At 51.2% G+C, this 22,009-nt stretch overlaps 1 protein-coding gene across 1 annotated transcript; it reads left to right on the forward strand.

The window, feature by feature from the left end:
* Positions 1-124: 124 nt before the first annotated feature.
* On the forward strand, positions 125-18,242 carry LOC309685710 (m7GpppX diphosphatase-like; the record flags this gene model as incomplete). Its single annotated transcript, XM_082501442.1, has 6 exons — positions 125-295; positions 1,685-1,853; positions 9,677-9,822; positions 13,304-13,417; positions 16,721-16,831; positions 17,797-18,242. 6 exons carry the CDS (start codon positions 125-127, stop codon positions 18,061-18,063), a joined length of 978 nt encoding a protein of 325 aa, XP_082357568.1. The 3' UTR covers positions 18,064-18,242.
* Positions 18,243-22,009: the final 3,767 nt, after the last annotated feature.

The following is a 22,009-nucleotide window of genomic DNA, read 5'->3' on the forward strand; positions in this document are numbered from 1 at the left end:
GACCGTGGTGCACCGCCGGGCCGCCAGGGGGCGCTCTCCCCGCGTGGCGCCGCTCCCGCGCTCCTCTTTTGCCGACTCCGCGCAGGCGCAGTGCGGGGAAAGGGGGGGGGGGGGCGCGCGCGCGATGGCGGAGGGCCCGCGGTCGAAGAGGAAGCGGGAGGAAGAGGAGGAGGAGGATGGTGGGCCCGAGCTCCAAGACGGGGCCGCCGCCGTCCCCTTCCCGCTGGCGGAGCTCCGCTTGCGGCGTGTGCTGCGGGAGTCGGCGCGGGAGAAAGCCGTGTTCCTGCACGGGGAGGTACCGGGGGAGGCGGGGTGGGGTGGGGGAGCCAGGCCCTGTCAGGCCCGCCGCCATTTTCCTCGCTGAGGGCTAGTCCGGCTAGGCCACGCCCCCGTCTTCAGGCCACGCCCCCCCTCCGCGAAGGCCACGCCCCCACCGGCACCACATGGCGTGGCCGGGGGCCCCCGCCGGTCAGTCTCCCGGTCCCCAGTCCCTCTTTATTCCTCAAAACGTGGCCCCAGACTCGCTTTTCCAGCCCGGTGCTGCCCAAATTACGCCGAGGGGGCAGGAGTTGGCCGCTGTGGGCAGCAGCGCGCTGGGAACCTTATTTCGAGCCTCAGGTTAATTATTAGCATAGCTGTCGCTTTTGGGCCTGAGAGCGGGTTTTTCCTGTTGGAAACCTTATTTGAAGCCTCTGGTTGTTTTTTTCTTTTTAGTGTAGCCGTTGCTTTTGGCCCAGCGAGCAGTTTTTTCATGTTTAGTGGGTAAAGTGGCATTGAATTGCAAGGAAGATGCTAACTCTGGGGCTGTAAATAGGGTAGGCATGTCAATCAGGCACCATAAAAAGGAAATTTGTAATAACTCTTGAGTTTTATGATCAGAGAGCCTGGCTGTGGTGTGGGAGCGGTACAGCTGCCTCTGCTCCCATCTTCTGGAGATGTGCATCTGATCAGGCGATGAGGACGGGGAAGTTTAAAGCTGCTGCTTTGGTCTCAGGGCAATGGGGTTGATGGTCAGTGGATAACTGAACTGGGTACAGACCTGCCTGCTCCGCCCTGCGAGTGTGGCTTAGTTGGCAGCTCCAGGTGAACCCCTTTGCTCTCCCCAAGTGGTCTTCAGGGAGGCCTCACCTGTACAAATGGGAGTGATTTAGGGGTGTGTTCTGCACCCTGCACCTCCCAAAATGAGCACACTCAGGCCATGTCTGGATTGTGGTTCCTTGGAGCAGGGCAGCAGCGCTCCCTGCCCCAGAACAGCCCAGCTTTGCTCCCTGACTGTGATGTGAACACCTATTCCTGTTTCTGCCCTCTTCCTGACCCTCCAACCACCTGGTTAGTGGCCCAGTGTCAACTTGTGAGTATCTGAGATGAAATCAGTGATGTGGGTCAGTGGGAATGCAGCTGTGGGCACTGAGAGCATCCGGGGAGGTGCAGATGGGCTGAGGTGTTGTCCACATCCTGTGCTCCCCCAAAAAACTGCCTGTGTTCCCTGTTGAGGAGCAGATTCCTGCCATGCTTCAGGGCAAATGTGCCTTTATTTTTGGATGGGGGCTGGACTAGGAGAGGGTTTGCACGTGAGAACTGAGGGGCTGTGGTCCCTGGGCGGAGGTGTTCAGGTCCTGGCTTCAAACTCTCCAGCCAGCCCTGGGTCTGTGTTTGCTGACAGCCGTATCCATTCTTATTCCAGGTGACCAGCCCCTCCGGAGAGGGGACAGATGCCGTAGTCATCCTGGAAAAGACTCCTTTCCAGGAGGAGAAGGTATTGGATCTGCTGAAGAAGCACACAAAGCTGGAGCTGCAGATGCGCAATGACATTTACAGCACGTACCACCTGTATCCTCCCTTGGAGCTGAGCGGTGAGCGCTCTCAGTCTTGCTCTGGGGGCTGCTGGGAGGGCACCTCACTCCGTGGCTTGGCTGCGGGCTGGCGGTTGTGGTTGGGATGCCGGTTGGTGTGCTCTTGCCGGCTCTGGATGGGAGGACGCAGCGAGACAGACAAGTGCTGCTGCTGGATACAACTGTACCACCCTGGTTGTGGTTTGGACAACAGCAGTAGAGCAGGTTGAGGTGGGGAGATTGGTGGATTGTTGCTGCTCTGAAGGCAACATTTTACTCCGGAGGCTTTGGACACTGCCTTGTTTTTCACCCTTTTCCCCACACTGTCGGACACCTAGTTCAGCTGATGAGTAGCTGCCCATTAAATGGCCATGGCTTGATTACTTGCAATCATCTGTCTGAGCCTTGATTTAAAGGTGAAGAAGAGCTTGGGCATCTGAAAGCTTTCCTTGTAGGTTTTTTTTTTTTTTTTTTTTTTCCAGTGATGTTAGTTAATCTGGTGAGATACTGTCTCTCCCCATAAGGTTTATTTTGAAAACAATCTCTGCAGAGCACGTGTCAGCGTCTTGTTCCATTTCACGTGCTTTATTTTTTATTGCCTGATGTTGCGTGGTAAGGACAGACAGCTAGCGTGTTTGCAGGGGAGATTTAAATCCCGGTAGCCTTATGTGCCTCGTGCAGGGAAGCACCTGGGCTCTCAGCCTTTCAGGCCTCTCCCTGCTGATTTCACGTGGCTGTGTGTTACGAAACCTGATTAATAACCGAGTATGACGAGGTGAGATGAGCGGGTTGGAGAGCTCTAGTAGAAGGCTGTCATTCTGCGAGATGGATTCTTGTCATGGCAGAAAGGCGTGCTGTGATTGCGGTGCTCTGCAGCCGCCGCTGGAAAGCGAGGCTGCTCTTTTGGCAGGCCAGGCACTTCAATTTAATGCTGGTATGTGTTTAAATTCTGGAAGTGCAGTGGTTAATTACGTGTTGATGCTTCCATAAACACGATGACAGCTAAACAGGTTTAACAGAGTCAAAATTAATCAGAGTGATAGCCGTAAGTAAGAAGTTGTCATGGTCCTGAATTAAATTTTTGGGATGTTTGATGTGCCTTCCTGAAAATGTTGCTATTTTAGCGCCGTTTCCATGGTGTAGGAGGAAGCACTGTCTGGCTTTGGGAGCCTGAGTTGTGCAAAACTACTACCGAGGACTTGAAATCGGAGGTTTCAGCATTACAAAGCCACGCTCCGGTGGCCGGAAAACACTGCAACACCATGGCTGTTGCAGTTGCCCTGCGTGGGAAGATGTTAAAGCTACAATTTGGTGGCTGCAAAGGCTCCTGCTTGTACGCCTGCTGCGTTTGAGGCCGGCAGCGACTTGCAGGGATTCCCACGAGGTGGCATTGCAAGACTAAAATCCCCTGGGCCTCTCTCTAGCTTGCAGTCCTGCCAGCCCTGCCGACGTTTGACTTCTTTGTAGCACTTCGCAGTGCTGTATAATTCCAGCATTGCTCCGACAGCAAAACGTTTTATTTAATTGAAGATTTATGCTAGGTGCAAAACCCCTTTCTGAGGTGAAAAGGCTGTTAAAAGAGTCGCCGGTTTCCATCGGTGCCGCGCTGCTTTTTCTGAGAGACTGGAGCAAAGCCAGGTGAACCTGGGTCTTCTCGCGTCCTGCTTCTGTGCCTTTGTTAAACTAAACCCTCGCTTGTTTGTGTTTGTTTTTTTTTTTTTCTTATTTGATGTGTCCTGTGCTGCGTAGCCACACTGTGTCACGTATAGCTGGACCCAACTTGCTGTGCTTTTGTATGAGTATTGGTACCGTTCCTCTTGCAAGTTTGAATAGGGCAAAAAGCCTCTGGCTTCCTTCTCTTGAAGTTTGTCTTTCTAATTACTTTAAAAATTGCCTTTAAAATGCAGGTTTTGCGGAATCGTTACGCAGTGGTGCATCTTTGCTTCCCAGCCCTCTCCTTAGCATCGCTGCGCCTGCTCTGGATGTCGGGCAGGAGACCTGGGAGAAACTACAGACCCCGGTGCTGCCTTCCAGGCTCCCCGGCTCTGAATGGTGAGCAAAGAGGCTTCTTCCTTTGAAGCAATTCAGAGCCAAATAGCTGTTTTTTGCAGGCATATTGCGTGAGCCACTGGCAGGCAGCTGGGCTGGCACCGGAGGGAAATGATCGTAAGCATCAGGAGGGGAAGGAAATTGCCCTTTCAAGCTGAGTCATGGCCCAAGGAGGGAGTTGAAGTGAAGAATGCAGCTCATAAACCTAAAATGAAGGAGGAGCATTTTCCTATAAGGCTGCAGACAATGTCAGGGCTTGTGAGAAGTCCCTGGACGTTGAGTGATTGCGTGGAGACCCAGCGAGCCCTCGCACGGGGTCTGCCTCGGTCTCTTGCTTGCTGGGTTAGAGGTATACAGGGTTTTATCTCCCGGCACTTGCAGATTTACATCTGGTTAACATGGCGCAGTAAAAGTATTTTGCAGAAAAGGTCAAACTTTGGCATTAAGCGGGTCCTCTGAAAAGTCCTGGGTTGCGGTGTCACGCAGAACAGGAATTCACCCCAGGGTTTTTGCAGCGTCCCGGGCCATCAAGCCCCCCGCGCTCAGCTCCTCCCTTTCTGAAGGTAAGGTAAACCTCCAGACCGAGGAAATCCCGACCACAGGTGACTGTGACATTGGGCACGTTGACACACGAGGAGCTGCCTCTGGTCCCTCTGCTTTTTTGAAGTGTGTTTCTCAATGCCACCTTTGTGGTCTGAGGTCCCCGGGGCAGCTCTTCCTTCAGCTGGAGTTTCTTGATAGCTGAAAATGGATATTTTCTTCAGCCTTTCCCCGCCTCCTCATTTGAGTCGGATGCTGTCTCCTCCGTGGAGTCAAGCTAACACAGGCCCTGTGCGATGAAAGCTTGTTTTGTCTTGGCGGTAAAAGAGCCTGCGAGGCTGGGCAAGTTGCTTTGTTTGCATGGTGAAGGCAGAGAAAGGGAGGCCAAAAGAAGTGCATTACCTGAGCAAATGACGCCTTTCTGCCCTGGGAAGAGGAATTTCACTCTGCTGCAGCTTAAAGATGAGATTTTTAGGGCTGGGAGCTCACTGGTATAGAGATGCGTGAAGACCGTGTTGGTCGGAAAGAGGACTTTGGCCGTGTCTTGCTTGGCTCATGGGTTTTACTGGCCACTAAGAGATGGACAAGGCTAAAATGGGAAATAACGTTTGCATACACCGGCTTAAAAACAGTCAGAGTTTGTCTGAAGGGCAACCCAAAACCACCTGATGAAGTAGAAGGGAATTTGTGAGCAAATTTGCGAGGAGGAGCGGTGTCGGAGAGCGTGCCCTCTGGTTGTACCTGCCCTGCTAACAGCAAAGGCAGGTGTGCGTAACTCACTTTAAGGCCAGTTGCTGGATGTTGCCTGGATTTAAGAGGCAGATTACGCTTAGAGGTGCGAGATACTCGTGGAGGAAACCCCAGCTCTGGGGCTCTCCCTTGTAGGGAGAGCAAGGGCCGCTTTCATAGCAGGGGAAAGATTTTTATGTTTTTTATTTTTTTTCTGCTGCTAGAGGCTCAATTGCAAAATCCAGATGGTTCAAGCAACACGTTCCCCGATAACATCCAGCTCCTGGTGGTGTTGACACCCGTTTAGCAAGGAGACCTTGCTCTTTCCAGCAAAAAGCAGCCTCCTCTTGCCGGGCTGCTGAAGGATGTGGTGTTTCACAGCACCAAAGCTGTGCTGGTGTAATTTAAGAGCTTTCATCAGTCCTTTAAGGAGTCTACTCACTGGGCATGGCTCATGCCTGCACTACAGGCTGAAGCTTATTAAAAATGTCTAAAACCAAGCACATCAAGAGATGCTCCGGCTCCGTCTCTCCGACACGGGGTGGAGAAATTGTGGGAGAAATGGGAGAGCATGGAAGGAAAGTATTCAGTCATGCAGGAAGTGATACATATCCCTGCTTTCCTGAGCCCAAAGAGTGTCTGGTTTCAGGCAGCGAGGAGCTGGAGAAACTTGCAGGAGCTCCACAGGGAAGGTTGGTTTGTCTCCCAGCGTTTCGGCGCTCTGCCTGCGGGGCTTGCCCATGGAAGAAAATGCTTCGCATTTACACTTAAATAAAAAGCTGGAGCCTGGAGCAGTGGTTTGGGGGATGGTGGGAGGCATCACTCTGCTTTGCTCTGCATTTTTTGAGTTGGTAACCTGCAACTTTCCTCTTTGGTGTGGCTGTTGCAGCTAGAGCCCGCTGTGTCCTCGGTCCCTGCAGGAGAACCAAGGGCCAGACAGCCTTGGTGGAAGCCCCCAGCGGCGTTCTTGGCTTGCCCTGGCATGCGCTGGCCTTGGAGGCTGTGAGCTCTTGCAAGCTTTATCCTTTTGTGTTTTTATTTTAATCAATAAGGAAAGCCCCAGATGTCTGAGGCAAAGCTGCCGGTTGCACCTGGTTGGGCCTGGGTTAAAATTAGGTGTTCCCCGGTGACTGCTGCACAGTTGTTATCGTAAAACGAAATAAACCATGCCAATACAGCAGGGGCAGGGGGAGGCTGTGCATCACGTTTCGTTAGGGCTGCATTGAAGCTCTGCGCTGTCTTCCCATCATCAGGTATGTGGCAGGAAAGAGGTTTGCGAAAGAAAAGAAAACCTGCGAGAGCGCAAATGGGACTTTCTCTGCCGCTGCCTTGGCTTGGCACCTTCCTGCACCTGACGGTTGAGTTGATTAGGCAGATTATAAGCCAAAGCTCAGCTTCCTACTAGCGAAGGGAGGAAAAAACACCCCTGCCCCAAAGGAGAAACACGTTGTTCCTGCCCTGTATGCTTCTCTTGGCTCCCCGACGTGTTTAAATCTATTTAAAACAAAACTGCAGTGGTCCATTTCAGTGTTGCTGAGTGGGATGGGACGAGCGAGTGCAGCGGGTCGCTCTGGCCTCTGCTCGCCGTTTGCAATTTGGCTGAGCTAGAGGGGGATTTTGGCAGAGCCTGGGGCAGTGCAGCGGGAAAGGGGACCAGGCATCGCTAGCGAGCCTGGAGTGCACTTTCCTTCATGCACAAGCTCGCTCTCCACCTCCTTCCCATCTACAACATGTAGCTGTCCTGTGCCATAAACATGGGATAATATGTTCCGTCCTCTCCTCTTGGCAACAGCTGCCTTCAGCCCTTTTTCCCATGAGTTCCCCAAACCAAGCTGGTATTCTTGTGTCTTGGGGTGTTTCTTTTTTTTTGCTCTCACTCTTAGCAGGAAAGGGGACAAGTAATTTTGTTTCTGGTCAATCCGACCTTCCTTTTCCCTCGGTAGGGAAACAACGATGCGGTGTATCCTCTCAAAGACCCCCCCCCCCCCAAGAATTGGTTGTTCTCTGCCATCGTAGTACCTCTGCCTGCTGCTCTTCTGGGTTCCTTCAATTAAACCTCCTTTTTTTTTTTATAACCTCCAGTTAATTGACGGTCAGTCCTGACTTCCAGAATAAACCACAGGCGTTTCGTGGCGTCCCTGGGCTGGCGTTCAGGAACACGCCAACTGATGTGACTCAGATGTGCCCAGAGACGATCCCTGACCCTTCCGCGAGCTTGAAAACCCACATCATGTGTCCAGCGGTTCTTTACCCCCATTTCTAGGCCAGGGTGGGTTTCGGCTGCCCCACGGTGTACGTGATGCTTTAGTGCACGTAGAGTCTGGCAGGAGCAGGGTGGCTTTTAAAGTGGAGCATGAATGTGGCCGCTCGCCAGCAATGGAAAGATTTTGTGGCGAGCCCAGTCTCGCCATGGATGTTTCCTGCGGCTGAGCCCAGCCTTAGCTGGGGCTTTGCATCCTGTGCGCGGGCTCTTAACGATAGTCAGGCTCCGAGCATTTATCAAACAGCTTCTCCGGCCGTCGTGATTTATGCTAATTAGCATTGCTGGGGTGTTGCAGGGTTGATGAGACCTCTAGAAGGGAAATAATCATTAGCGAACCACAGCCTCTTCCCCCCACCCTCTCCTCTTCCAAACATCTGCTGCTCAACCGCAGCTGCACATTAAGGATTTCTCTGATCTCGTACTAGGCTTTAAAGTATCCTAAGCGGCTCTCCCCACCATGAGCAGCCACTCCCCACCCCCCCCTAAAATTGGGAGTTGCTGGGGAAGCTGTGAAGGGTCTACAACCCCTTCCCAGCCAGCACGTGGACTGCGGTTATCTCCACCCTCAGCACGGAGGGGTTTCTGCTATAGTCTCTGCTCTTGTTTTGGGGTATAAAATTAAATTGTGGAAGTTTCAGCCTGAGGCTGGGTGTTGTATTCTCTTATCTTTTTGCCTTTTTGTTTTCTCCCCAGTGCTTTGCTGGTCTTTGTAGCTCCTCTGCTTCTCGCTTAAAGCCTTGCCTTTTTTTTTTTTTCTTTGCTATTACATCATCCCACTAGAAGTGCTAATCGAGTCCTGGAAAACAACCTTGTTTGAACATGTGTATGGTGGGAATCAGACCAGACTGCCCTTGTGGTTTGCATTTTCATATTTCATGTTACCAGCATTTTCCTGTGGATTTCATTAAGCTGGGTTTGGCATGAAATGAAAAGGCAGAGTCTCCCGGCTTGTGCAGCGCTGTCCTTGGAAAAAAAAAAAAAAAAAACCAAAACCAAACCAACAAAAACCCCAGAAAACTAAAAGAAAAAATCAAACACCACCCTAAATCCTGGCTTTAGGAACAAATAGATATTTATATTCAGTGTCTGGCTGGTGTATATACGTATATAAAGCGTGAAGCATGACTCTTTGGTACCCTGGTGAGTGTGCAGCCGGTGGTTTTTGTGACCGTGGCAGACCTTGGGCACAAGCTGTAGTGTTTGCAGTGCTGCAGGTACTTGCTTCGGTCCGATCTGCTCGGGGTTTGTCCAGGCTCGCGAGGTTTGTCTCCTTCCTGCATTAAGTTTTATAGCAGCTCTCATTAGCTGGGAAGGCGGAGTGCCCTTGGAGTTGTAGTAGGCTCTGTATCACACGTGTAATTTCGGCCAAAGAGGGATATTTTCCAAGTGTTTTAGTGCTGTGGGTAGGATTTACTGCTGCCGAGGTCAAAGCTGCCAGGGTGATGAGGTGCGCACTTATATCCTGTTTAATGCCGCAGAAATTACGCAGCGAAGTTTTAATCTCAAGGTAAACAAAAAATTGTTTTCCTTTTGCTAGAGTAAACAGCTAAATGCTCTTTGTCGGCTGGTGCAGGGGAATCACCCAGTCCTCTTCCCGTGGCTTGTCCCACGTTGTGTTAACACATCAGCCCGTGGTGTTTGTTCCGGATCAGTCCCTGTGCCCATGACCTCTTTGCCTCCTGCGCTCGAGGCCGAGCATCCTGATGGCTGAGAGCTCTGGGAAGGAGCTTCTCCTCGAGCCAGCCCCGGTGTGGCCCTGCTGCTTGCAGCTCATGCGATGTCTGGTTTCGTGGCTGGAGAAAGTTGCTGGGTGCTCGCTCGCTAACATCCCATGGACTTTGGATTTGAGTACGAGGAAGATGCGCCTCTGCCCCCGGGGTCGTGTTTCTGTCCTGGTTGTTGGCTGCGCATAAGCTCTTCCCTGGGAGCTCCAGCTCTGCCCCGATGTTGCTGATATGCCTGAAAAAGCAAGTGTGGGAGGAAAAACCTTTCAGCCAGCAAACTTCTCCACCTGAACTGGAAAGACAGGCCCTGGCTACACTGTCGGCTAATCCTTCCTCAAGAAAAGCGGCAGCAGCCTGGGAGGGTAAAGCACTTGTTTGCTTTCCATGTCCATTCTCCCCCACCCTGCTATGTTAGTGGTATCTTTTAAAAGCGTGTTAGTGTGGCATTTGTTGGAAGGGAAAACATATTTATGGGGGGCTGAAGGAAGTAACATGGTTTTCATTTGTGATGGTAACTCAGTAAACATATTTGTTTCTAGAGATAAAAACCACAGTGGTGTACCCCGCCACGGAGAAGCACCTTCAGAAATACCTCCGTCAAGAAGTGCACCTCATCCGTGAAACCTGGGAGGATTACAAGAACATAACTCTGCCCTTCATCCAGTCGCAGAGCTTCAGCATCCAGGTATGGGTTACCACTGCTTCCCTTCTGCAGAGGTGGTTATTTTTGGCCGCCTCCTTCAACACGCCGGGCTGATAATGTCTACTCCAAAGCCCAAGATGGAGGCAGAAGAGTGAGGAGTTCTCTCTCCCCATCTCCCTTCTGGTTGTTCCATCAGCGTGTTGTCAGCTCCACGGTACGGCATGCTCTCATCTGGCGGGGCAGCCTGCTTCTCAAACATGACCGGCTGCAGATTATTTCTGTTGGTCCTGAGTTGTGATGCTGCCTGAATGCACCCCCTCATCTGTTGTGCTTTCTTGGGGCTGTCTGACTTTTAGGGTAAGCTCAGCGATGCCAAGTGGGCCTTTCTTTCTTTCCCCTAAGCTCCTGCGGTGTCCTCATCCTTCTGTCCTCTGGGGCATCCTTCTCCGTCTTTGCAGAAAAACATTTGCCTTGGAGATGTACCCAAAGTTGCCTTTCCCAAGGTTTCTGGAGACTTTCTGTGCTGGGGCGTTCCTCCTCCCTTTCCGAGGGTGGCTCCCTGGGCGTTGGTGCAGTTCACTGGGCTTTTTAGGAGTCTCTTGGGTGTTGTGGAAGTGGGAGGGCACAGATTGCTCTTGGATTCCTGCATTGCAACGCACCCCTCGGGCTTTGCCTACAGCTCCTCTGCCATTCAGCCCTTTGGTCCACATTCCCTGTGGCAAAGCTGTACTTTTAGCATCCTTCTTGCCCCAGGCAGCAGCAATAGACTTTTTTTCCTGTTTTACGTCCTTTTTGACCATTCCTCTCCCTGTCTGTCTTCTTTAGGGACCAAAGGAGCACAAGCCCGTAGGGGCCAGCATGTGCAGAAGTGGGCGTAAACCAAATCCTGGGTCTGCTGAGGCTAGCCATTAAAAACCCCCAAAACCAACCAACCACAGGCCTTGGGTGTCCCCCACACCTCTTTTCTGCTGCCTTAAACAGCAGCAGAACGGTTAACGGGGTTCACTGTTGCAACGTCTGTTTTGTAATCGCTTGCAGACGAACGTGAATCCTGCTTTCTACGTCTCGTACCAGAAGGCACCTTGCAAGCTGCAGTGTGCGCTCAGTTACTCCTCGCCCGCCTGCTCTTCTTTGCTCCGTCGTTCAGCTTTCTCGCCGGCAGCCAGGCTGCAACGGCAATAACGTACAGGCGGCGTTTATTAGCTGGAGAAAGACAAGAGCGTGTTTCCACCAGACGGCAACCTGCACGAATGTTTTCTCCGTGCTTTTGCTTTACGGCTGTTAAGTTTCCTGGTGTAGCAGCTGCCTTCAGAAGTTGCTTGAGCTTGCGCTCTCTGCCTCTCTCGCTAAATGCTTGTGAGCTGGTTTCTGTACATGGAAACATATTCCTGGTGACGGTCAGGAGCATCTGCTGAGAAATTGTGGTCAGCACAGTCAGTCCTTGACCTCTGTGATTTGATAATGCTGTTTCTTGTCTTTATCTAACTGGTTTTAACGAGCGGAAAGGGAAATGTGAAGGGTAACAAGAATATCGGGGGACTTACAGAGGCAGCTCTGTTTTCTCCTGGAGGATGCAAGGCGTGGATGCTTTCAGTATAATGGTTTTATTGTGGTGCAAGTCTCTGGACATGTGTTGTCCTCGCTGGGCTTGTGCTGGAAACAGCAAGAGCAGTCAGCTGATGACCTGCCTATCACATGGGGCAGCGTTGGGTTTAAAATTCAGCTCATCTGATCGGTGAAGTTATTTAGGGCATTGATAGCTTGGCACTTGTGAAAAGAGCAGGCATTAAGAAAAAAAAAAAACCCAACAAAACCACAAACAAAGGGCAAACTTTCATTTCCTGCTGAGCTTCCTGCCCTGCTTTTCTTCCGAGGTCACAGAGCACAGCGATCTTGTGCCTTGCTTTCCAAAATGGCTTTGGGAATCTAATCTTCCCTAAGACGTCATTGCTAAGAAGAAGAGACAAGAAATTTAAGCAAAAAAAAAAAAACCACCCCAAAACCACAACCAGATCAAGGGAGGAGAGGTTGGCTTCTCCCTAAGGATATGTTCAGGTCAGTTCACAATGATCCTAAGTTTTGATTGGATTAATTAAACTCTTGACAGAGTTCCCCAAAAGGGCTGTCTCTTTTTATCTTGAGCATCTGATGTGCACAGCATCCACTGCCCCAGCTCACTCTGTGTGTCTGCGAGACTGGCTGCATCTTCCCTACCCACCTGGGGCAACCAAAATGTTTCATACCTAAACTTGATGGGGAAAATAATGTTTCAAAACGGTTTCAGCTTTCAAGCCCTGTCCATTTTCTGCTGCCTTATCTTCTAGGGACCTACCTGGGGACTCCCTTGGCAGTCCAATGCTTAAGCTTAAAGTGCGTTTTGGAGGTGTAAAGAAGCTCTGCTCGAGCTCAGGTTGGAAGACAGGAAAAGTAAAGATGCTCTCTGCTGGTTTTACTCTGTTGCTTATCCCTGGTGTCTTCCATTTCGTAGCTGAAACTCATCTCTGGGTGGTGCTTTGCTTTGAAGGAGGAGTACAAGGGGATAACCAGAGCAGAGACTACGCTTACTCTGGAGGCCGGAGCTTTAAGCGTAGAGGAAGAAGAGTGGCGAGTTGTTTTCTAATCAGCCAGGAAACCAAGAGACACAGAAAACTCATTGCCTGGGAAAACACAGGTCTTCCATATTTGCCTGGCGAGCGCTGGCTGCCAGAAGCCAGAGCTGCATCCAACTTCAGACCTGCAAGCAATCTGCTTTTTCCTTTCCAAATGGGAAAAATCAGCCGAGTTCTCTTCCCAGACCTAGTTGTAAAGGTATCGGTGTAGCCTGGGAGGTGAAAAGGTTCAAACAGCCCTGTAGTGCTGCGAGAGGCATCTGCTGAGCCCTACCAGCGCTGGCTTCCACCTCGCCGGGGTCTGGCGTGCTCGAGTTGCTTGTGTTGGTGGCTGATCTGCCTGAATGCCTGTACCTATCCATTGCCGACCGGTGGGAGCACGCGGGAGGGATGCCGCTGCCCCTCGGGGTAGTTAGTGCTTGCAGCAGCTCTGTCGCTGCGTAATTCCTAAAGCAGCCAGGTCTGGTTTATTGCTAGACACCATCAAGGAGAATGATCTTAAATCCTCTTAGGGGCAAATGCAACTATTTCTACAGTGGGCTAAACCGTCTCTGTTCAATACCTCATCTCCAGCTGTGGCCCGCTCTTAATGCTTGAGAGGAAAGTAAAAATCCCTGAATAATTTAGCTAGCTGGTGGTGCAGTGCCACACAGCAGGGTCGGGGGTGTACCTTTTCATGGAAGTGCTGCTAATAGCCTGGAGTTTGTTGTTGAAATGTCTTATGGGTAATTAACTACAAACGTTATCAGCTATGAAATTATTTGGTCATCTTAAAATGAAGTCGTCGGGGTGTTTTGTTTTGTATTCCGCTTGCAGCGGATATGCACTAATCCATGAGCTTGGGCTAAATGCGCCTGAAGTGTTGAGGTTTTTTTTTCCTCTGCTGGTTTATAAATTGCATATTTCTCTTTCAGTGGGTGTACAATATCCTGGAGAAGAAAGCTGAGGCTGATCGAATCGTCCATGAAAACCCAGATCCTTGCAATGGATTTGTTTTAGTCCCGGATCTTAAGTGGAATCAAAACCAGGTTCGTTTGCTTCTCTTATCTTTGAAGGGACGCTGTTTGTCTGAAGGTAATCCGGAGGAAATGTCCACTTTCGTGCTACTAATAGCACACTAATGAAAGTTTTAGTAGGGGAATGGGTCCTTCCTGTTCACACTGTCATTAAGCGATGACATTGCCAGGGCCTTTTATCATGTGCTAATTGCGGACACTGCAAAAAACACAGGCTCACTGCTGCTGGGCGACTTATTTATTAGCTTCGCTTTCTCTTTCCTGTCTTAGCCCAAATGTTGTCGCGATGTGTTTGAACCTAAATCCAGCTGCGTGTTTGTTCCTGATGAACTTGTTTGGGTTTTTTTTGCAAGCCTCGACTTTAGGCTCAAACCAGGCAGATGTGTTGTCCTTCAGTTGCTGCAATTAATGCTCCTCCACACAATATTAAACAGATGGTCGTTAGCTTATGAGCAGCTGCTTAACCCCTCGTGGGAGTGGCCACTCATTGAAATGCAGAGGTTTTTAAGCCCAGGCTATAATCCTTAATTGAGTGGCTCATTATTTCCTTGGGGTCTGGCTCCATTTTGTACTGTACTTCTGGGGATGTGCTGGGGGAGGTGAAACTCCACATGTGCACCCCTTGAAGTTGGTGGAGTAAAAAAAAAAAAAGTCCCCTTCGTGTTTCTGATCCTCAAAATGCTTCTGCAGGTGGGGGAGAAAGTTACCATGTGATTAAAACTTAGAAATGGGAACTAAAAACTCAAAAAAAAAAAAAAAAAAAAAAAAAAAAAAAAAAAAAAAAACCAAACCACAAGCCTGCTCGTGGGCAGCACAATTCTGTATTTCTGTGCTGGGAGCACCGAGTTCTGGTCTGGTGCTGCGTCACCTGGGGGAATGACTAGGGGAGGGCAGGTAACTCGCTGCAGGGCGGTCTCCCACATCAGCTACTCCAAAAATCCCTTCTCAAGCTGTGATGGGGTAACCAAGCTTGAATTTTCACTTGTTCGCCGGGAGACACGACCTTCCTCCTGAAGAGACTTTGCAAAGCAAGTGACACGTGGCAAGTTTGCAGTCGTTCTTATGCCACTGTACCTTGTTCTGTGCCCATTACTTTTAGGGTGGCAATATTTAGGGATCCAAAAAAGTGCAGCACGTTGCCCCTTTCCTTGCTTCGAGTAAAGCCCTGGTTATAAATCCTCACTTGCCGCAACCAGGCTTTGCAGCTCACATCAGGATTGGAAGCAGATGGGCTAAAAACTATGCTTTAGCTTTCTCTAGGGACCTGCTCTATCCGCGTCTTGCAGCTAGCACGGTCAGGGAGCGCTTTAATGGTAGGATTTGTCTTTAGGGGAGGTTTCCCAGTGCTGCTGTCGCCTCTTGGTATGCTGAACAGGATCTTCTTGCTATCTTCCCAACGGCTGGGCTGCTGTCTGCAACAAGAGAGCCGTCTGCCCTGGGGCTATCTGGGACCTTCCCATTGCCTGTCTCCTTCCCAGGCAGCATCCCAGCGAGGGCTGTCGACTTCTGCCTCTGAGCCAAGGAATTTCTTCTTGGCTGTGGGTGATGCTGAGCCAAAGCTGATCCCGGCAGCCCTGGGGCTGCCCGCGAGCACCGGTTCCTTCTTCCCGGCAAACAGGCAAGGCTACTAAATTAAGGCAGGGAAGCGAGACAGAGCTCCCAGCAGGACTCTCCGAGCCTCTCCTTAGAAGTCTCTTCAACAGTGGTGCCTTGCACTAGCTTAGCACCTTGTCCGCAAATGCTGCGAATTCACCTGTAATTATTTCAGGCTGGCGGACGGCAGGAAGATTGCTCATTTGTAACGTGAAGTCCGCAGGCTTGCTGCCGGCCTCGACCTTCTGGCTGCTGCGTCAGCTTCTGCCCAACCTTGATAGTTGTTTGAGTTGGTTTCTTGTTGTGTGTGTGTCTTTTTTTTTTTTTTTAAATATATATTATTTTTGGTGTGGTGTCCCCGTCCCCCCCCCACTTCTTTTGAGTTGGTTTCAAACCCACAGGAGCCCTGAGGCGTTGCCTGAAACGATGCCCGGCATGACATCACTCAGGGCCTTTTTAGCAACAGGCTTATTTGTTTCAAACAGCAACATGCAGATGTTGTTCTAAGGAGAAGAGATGTTTGCTTTGCCTCCCGCCAGCCAGCCCTGATCCAAAGAGGACAAGCTGATACGCCGTCTTTTTCCGGAGCTGTGCACAGGCTGCTTTGGGAATCAAACCGAACCATGAGCGTCGCTGTGTTGGCTGGGTGCAAATAGCAGCTTCGTCTTTCGAGAGACCCGAGACAGGGTCCTGAGAGCATCTTTTGGCACAAGCCTCTGTTTCCAAATAGCCAGATGGGTTTCTCACAGCCCTGAAAAGATCTGCTGGGTCTCAAATATCTAAACCCTTTGCTTTGCGGTGTTTATATTAGAAAACCACTAACTGAGCTGAAGGAGGTGGGGATTTTTTTATTTTATTTTTTTTTTTTCAAAGTGTAATGATCCACAGCGCTATGTCTTGTTAAACATTGAATTTGGTAAGTGCTTTGGGAGATGCCAAAGGTTGGCTGAAAGCTGCTGAATGGCCGTATTTTACTGCACTGGAGTTGTCTGGTGACCGATTAGATCTTGAAAATAGTTATTTATGGAACTGGTGTGACTGGAAAGTGGCCGACTATTTGCACAGTGGAAATATAGGAAGCTTTTCACTTGGAAAAATCTACAGTCGCAGTTTTGGCCGCTGCGATTCACTGTAAATCCTCGTCTGAGTGCGGAGATAAACCGTTCGCTTGCTCTGCAGAAAAGGCCGTGCCCGGCGTGGTGTCTGCGCATGGGGGTTGCTGACAGACCCCGTGGCCTCCTGGCCTTGGGCCTCAAGTTTCCTCCACATAGCAGGGTGGGTGCCTGTGCCTCTTCTGCCAGCCTCGATCTGCACTGGGACAATGTTTTTGAGATGGTCAGGGAGATGTTGTGAATGTGCAAGTGCTGTGTTTATGGTAGAAAAGAGCTGATCGGTCGATCTGCCTTTAAAGCTGAGAAGATATTTGTGATCCCGCTGTTTATCAATTGGGGTGAAGCTGTCCTCTTCTGCTTATCCTTTGAAAAATCCCAGTTTGTCCAGAAACGATGCTTTGAGGTGCAATGGGGTTTAGGGTGAGCACATCTCGTACTGGGAGACTCATACTGGATTCGACCCAGCTTGGGTGTGCGTTAAACACGACGGCAGGCAGCCCCTTATAACACAGCCTGGAAAGCGGTGGTTGGTGTGCCAGGTCCCAAATGCCCGCGCCTCCGTCTGCTCTTTCTGTGGTCACCTTCATCACCATCCTCTGTCTCTCTGCAGCTGGATGACCTCTACCTGATAGCCCTCATTCACCGCCGAGAGATCAAATCGCTGCGGGACCTCACCGCCGAGCACCTCCCGCTGTTGAGGAACATCTTGCAAGAAGGCAAGGTAAGTGCAAGGCTGGTCCGATGCTGCTGTCCTGGCCGAGGAGAGCACGGCCTGCCTGCTCTGCCGCAAGGTTGCTGCCTGCGTTCTCCGGCAGCTGCCTGACCAACCCACCCACAGCATCTGCGTGGGGACCAATAACCAAGAGATGACAATATGGTCACGAACCAGGGCTGCGCTGCCCACTCTAGCGTCATGCTGCTCCGTCAGCGCCTTCCCCCGGGGCATCGGAAAGCCGTGCCGCGTTCGAGGTGTTTCAGGGGTGCTCAATATTTCTTCGTTAGCAGTGAGTTGCGGGAGTCGAGCCCTTCTCTCCTTGTATCGACAACTTCCTTCCCAGCCCCTTGACCATTCTCACCAGCTGACAAGTTTTTTTCCAGCCCTGTGACGGGGCATGCTTGGTAGATGGATGCACGATAGCGTCTCTTTCCTTCGCCGTGTTAGAAATTTGGAAAGTAATTGCAATGGGGAAAGCGGAGATTAATTAAGAGATTAGTCAGGGGATTGCAGCGCGCCGAGCAGCCGACCAAGCCAGTGTGCTGGAGTTTGCCGTTGCTGTTTATAGCTTTAATTACACCGGCTGGTAACAGGATCCCCGTAACTTGCCGAGCGAGCCGAAGCGATAAGGGTGGAAGGGGAAAATGATACAAGTGGAGAGCACGTCCCGTCACGGAGGGAGAAAAGTGGGGCAGCCGGAGGCATCGCTCCATCCCTGCGGAAGCTGAAACGGAGGATGGGGAAGAGCTCTGTCCTTCCCAACTTCCCCCTCTCCCTTGCTGTGAGGATGGAGGAAGCAGAAATCACTTCTGCCTTCCTCTCCGCCTTCCGTGCCATCCAGGGATGCTCCTTTCCATCTGTTGCAAGGTCTGTCTGTCCACACGCTGCCTGCCTCCCACTGCCCCGTGCCCTCGCTGCACGTTGCTAGTCCTGACCTCTGGCTTTTTTTTTTTTTCTTTTTTTCTCCGTAGGAGGCAATAGCGAAGCGCTTCGGTGTGCCCGGATCCCAGCTGCGAATCTACCTGCATTACCAACCCTCCTATTACCACCTGCACGTGCATTTCACCGCCCTGGGCTACGACGCCCCCGGCAGCTCCGTAGAGAGAGCCCATCTCCTGGCAGACGTGATTGACAACCTGGCGATGGACTCCATGTACTACCAGAAACGGGCTTTGACCTTCGCCCTTCGGGCTGACGAACTTCTGTTTAAGAAATTCCAGGAGGCAGGAAGAGTGTGAGCTGGCAGAGGCGCTTTTGTATCTTTTCATTTTTTTTTAATAAATGCCCTTTTTCAGGGTTGGTTGGGTTTGTGTGTTTTTTTTTTTTTTTTTTTGTTTTTTTTTTAAAGGTTTTGGTGCTTTTATTTTTTATAACTCAGATTTTGTACAAACTGGGGCTGACGGCCCATTGCTATGGAAACCATGTCTTCTGCTCAAGTCAATTAAAATGTTGATTGAGTAACCCCTTTTAGCGTGTTGGTTTTTACCAGGCTCGTAGCACCGGACTGGGCGCCTCTGGGATGCAGCGAGCAGAGGGCTTTGGGCAAGAGGGTCTGTGCGCCTCCATCTTCTCCACCCAAAATTCAACCCCTGCCACCGTATGTCAGCCCAAACAGGGGAGTAGGCAGCTGAAGGGCTGCAAGAAAACCCTCTGTCCTTGGAAACCTTCACTTATTTCTTACGGATTTACCCCTGGGAGCGGGATTGCAGCTTTCCTGGGGCAGGGAGGGGTTTCTTGCTCCAAATAATGACTAACCCGAGTCCTCGCCCCTCCCGGCCGGCTAGCTGCTGTGGGCTCTGCGAAGGCAAACGCGGCTGTGCGTGTTGCCTGATCCCCAGCCTCGGAGCTGTCACCTCTACCCTGCTAATTAGTCATATATCCTGCTTAGATGAGCTCGTTTAAAAGGGCAGCTTCTTCCTGACACAGGCTCTGCAAAATTTTACAAGGATTCCTCGGTGCGCTCTTTAAAAAAAAAAAAAAAAAAAAAAAAAAAAAAAAAAAAAAAAAACCAACCAAAAAACAAACAACAAGCCAACAAAAACAAACAAACAAAAAACCCCAAACCCCATAAAATAGATAATACTGCTCTTCTTTCTGCCGAGGTGGTGGCAGGGCAGTAGATGCCTTCCTGCAGCTGGAGGCTCCTGGCAAAGGAGCCACGCGAGCCCCTGGGTGACTTTGCTGCCACTTTCCAGCTCTGGTGAGGGTTTTCTTCCTCTTTCGGTGAGGCGCCAGCTTCTTCCTCACTGCTTGACTCCGTTTAAATGGTCGTCGTGCTGTGACCTGGCTGTCAGCTGCCCGTTGTGGTTGGGGGGAAAAATAGATTTCTAGGGATGGAGAGAGGTTTAGTCCTCCGACCCAGCCATCGCTTCCCCTGCATCTTCTCCACCGGGCGCCGACCTCTGAAATCTTCATGAGTTCTGGCTGCCAAAAAGGGCTCTGGTTTCTGGTCAGGGATGTAATTGCAAGAATCATCTCGCTGGCTACCCCAGTTATTTACTCCTTTCAACACACTGGGCTTTAAGGGTGGATGATTTATTTTTTTTTTTTTTTGCTGATTGGGGAGGGGGAACAAAGGTACGATTTGTTTCCAGGGCTGCTCGGTGTGCTGCCCTGTGATGGAGCAGTCCAGAGCCGGCTGGATTGCGAGTGGCATCATCGGAGATGCCCGGGGCTTTGTTCGTCTCATCCGATTAATAAATATTCAGGTCAGGCGGTTCTCTGGTACCTTTAACAGCAGGGGAGAGGCAGCGCATCTGGATTTAGCCACCTTTTCTATTCTTATTTCTCTGCGAAAGTGCAGGATGTGGTAAGAAAGCTGGGCTGATCCCTTAGGGGAGTCTTTCCCTCTTCTTTCAGATCTCCTGAACACAGCGCTTCGGGAGCCAGGTTTGGTTGAGGAGCTGCTGTAGGAGTGGATCTGGAGATGACCAGGAGGGTTGGCTGGTTTGTATCCCCAGGTTTTAAGTTGCTAAGGGACAGGGATGGTTTTTTTTTTTGTTTTTTTTTTTTTTTTTTCCGTACCGGGGCGTTTTCTGTGCCGAGAGGGAGCTTGGGTGAGGGAACACCACGGTTTTATATACCCACTTAGGTCAACCCAGGCATGGAGATGGTTAAACAACAGATTGGATCATCCTGTTGCCCAGGAAGCTTCCCTCTTCAGGTATTTAAAAAAAAAAAAAAAAAAAAAAAAGCTGTCTTGAAAATAGACTTTCCGAGGGCTGCGACAGCCGACCGAGCAGCACATCTTCCGCAGACCATCTGTCTGCTGGGAGACGAGAAAGCGCGCTGCTTGGCCGTCACCCATCTCCTTTGGGATAGGGGGAGCCCGGAGCGGGGACTCTCCCCGCCTGCCCCAAGAGCGGAGGGCAGAATTTTGATGCTGGAGCTTTCGGAGGGTTTAACGAGGTCCTGGGGCTGGGCTTGCAAAGCCAGGCAGCGCTTCTAGGTTGTGGGTTGAGGACGGGTGAGCCCGAGGTGGTCGGCAGGCAGCAGGACAAAGCCGGCTTGTGCTGGGCATGAATCGCCCCATTCTTGTCCCTCTGTGAGCCTTTCCGAGGGCATCCCCCTCCTCCTTCGTTAAGAGATCTGTGCTCCTGCTGTGTCCTCCTCACCCTTTTCGGCAGCGGCGTGATGGTCTGAGGCCATCCTGGGATGGAAAAACCTCTGCCCCGTCCTCACTGCTGCAACCATTTCACTGATGCCGTCTCTGAATACCTTTGGACCGGGTGATGGCAGAGCTCGTTACAAATTCACTTCTCAAACATCTAGGGATTTCTTCCCCCCCCCCCCCCCCGCCCCTTTTCTTCTCCAAATTACTCGGCGCTCATCATGCTGAATTAATCTAACTGGCAATTTATCCTTTGTAAATTAAATATTAGGGCAGGGTGTAGTCGTTAGCAATGACTAACTACCCAGCAAAGGCTTGTGGCATTCCGCTAAGGCAGCAAATACGTTTCTGAGGCGCGGTATTTTTTGGTGGGTTCTAAAAACGCCTCGTCTACTGGAGCTGCGGTGGCCACTGGAAGCTCTTTGCTGGTCTTTGGGTCCACCCGCGGGTTCTCTTAGCAGATGGGTCCCCCGAGGAGATATGAGTAGGCGCAGCAGGCACCCCGTACCTGCCCCGAGGATGCCCCGCTGGTGCGCTCAGACCTCCTGAGGTTCCGACGGGGTGGACTCAAGTGGTGCTTGGGGGATCACCATCGTTTCCCCAAACCTCGGTGAAGCTCGAGCCACAGAGACCTCTCGGCGGGGACATCCGGGCAAGGCAACTCATGGAGACGTGGGGCTGGAGCAGCCCCGATGCTGAGTTTGCGTCTCTGCCAGGGATTTTCTTCTGCTCTCCGTCCTGTTGGTGCTGCCCCAGGCTGTGGGGTAAAGCTCCGGCCGGGATGGAAGCCATCACCCCGAAAGGAGCCCATCCCGCCGGCACCAGCGGGAGAGGGCCGAGAAGATCCTGGGAAGCGAAGCTTTGCAGCCTCTTTTAATATTCCGTCTTGGGGGCACGGTAAAAATAGACATTTGGGATGCGTTATTATTGCTGGAGTTTTATTGAACGCCGTTTATTGTTTTCAGATGCAATAAACCTAGCGGGGGGAACCCAAGAGACCCGAAGGGTCTTCAAGCGAATCCCAGCTCCCCCCCGCTGAGCTGTGGCCCCGATAATTACTCCGGGATTGTCTATGAGCCGGTGGCAATTAAAGCCTAATTACGGCGAGCTTGCCTGTCACCACGGGTAAAACTCTCTGCCCCGTTACCTCGCATCTCGCCGGCAAGGAAACCCCATCCCACGGAGATTGAGGGACGAAGCGAGGATGCTCTTCAAATATTGATGCGGCTGCGCAATTAGCTTTGGCAATACCAGACCCGTCGGGTATTTTATCAATTAATATTGTTGGCGCTGGACACGTCCATCTTCAAATGGGGCAGATGCCCTCCAGGTTCCTGCTGCCTCTTTCTTTCCAGCCTGGTAAAAGGGAACAAACTTCGCTGCCATCAGCAGAAAGCTGCCAATATTTCGCGTTATTTCCCATGTGAAAATCGGCGTTAATGTCGCTAATTATCTCAGGGATTGGCAAAACCCCACCCCGGCGCGGGAGGGATGGATTTTGCGCCTTAAAGATAAAAGCCTCGAGGGGTGGGCTGCCGATTTTGTGTATCGCAAGGATGGGATGGGATGGGATG

The sequence above is a fragment of the Vanellus vanellus genome, assembly GCF_965231255.1.
Source record: "Vanellus vanellus genome assembly, contig: HAP1_SCAFFOLD_1110, whole genome shotgun sequence".
Taxonomy (NCBI): domain Eukaryota; kingdom Metazoa; phylum Chordata; class Aves; order Charadriiformes; family Charadriidae; genus Vanellus; species Vanellus vanellus.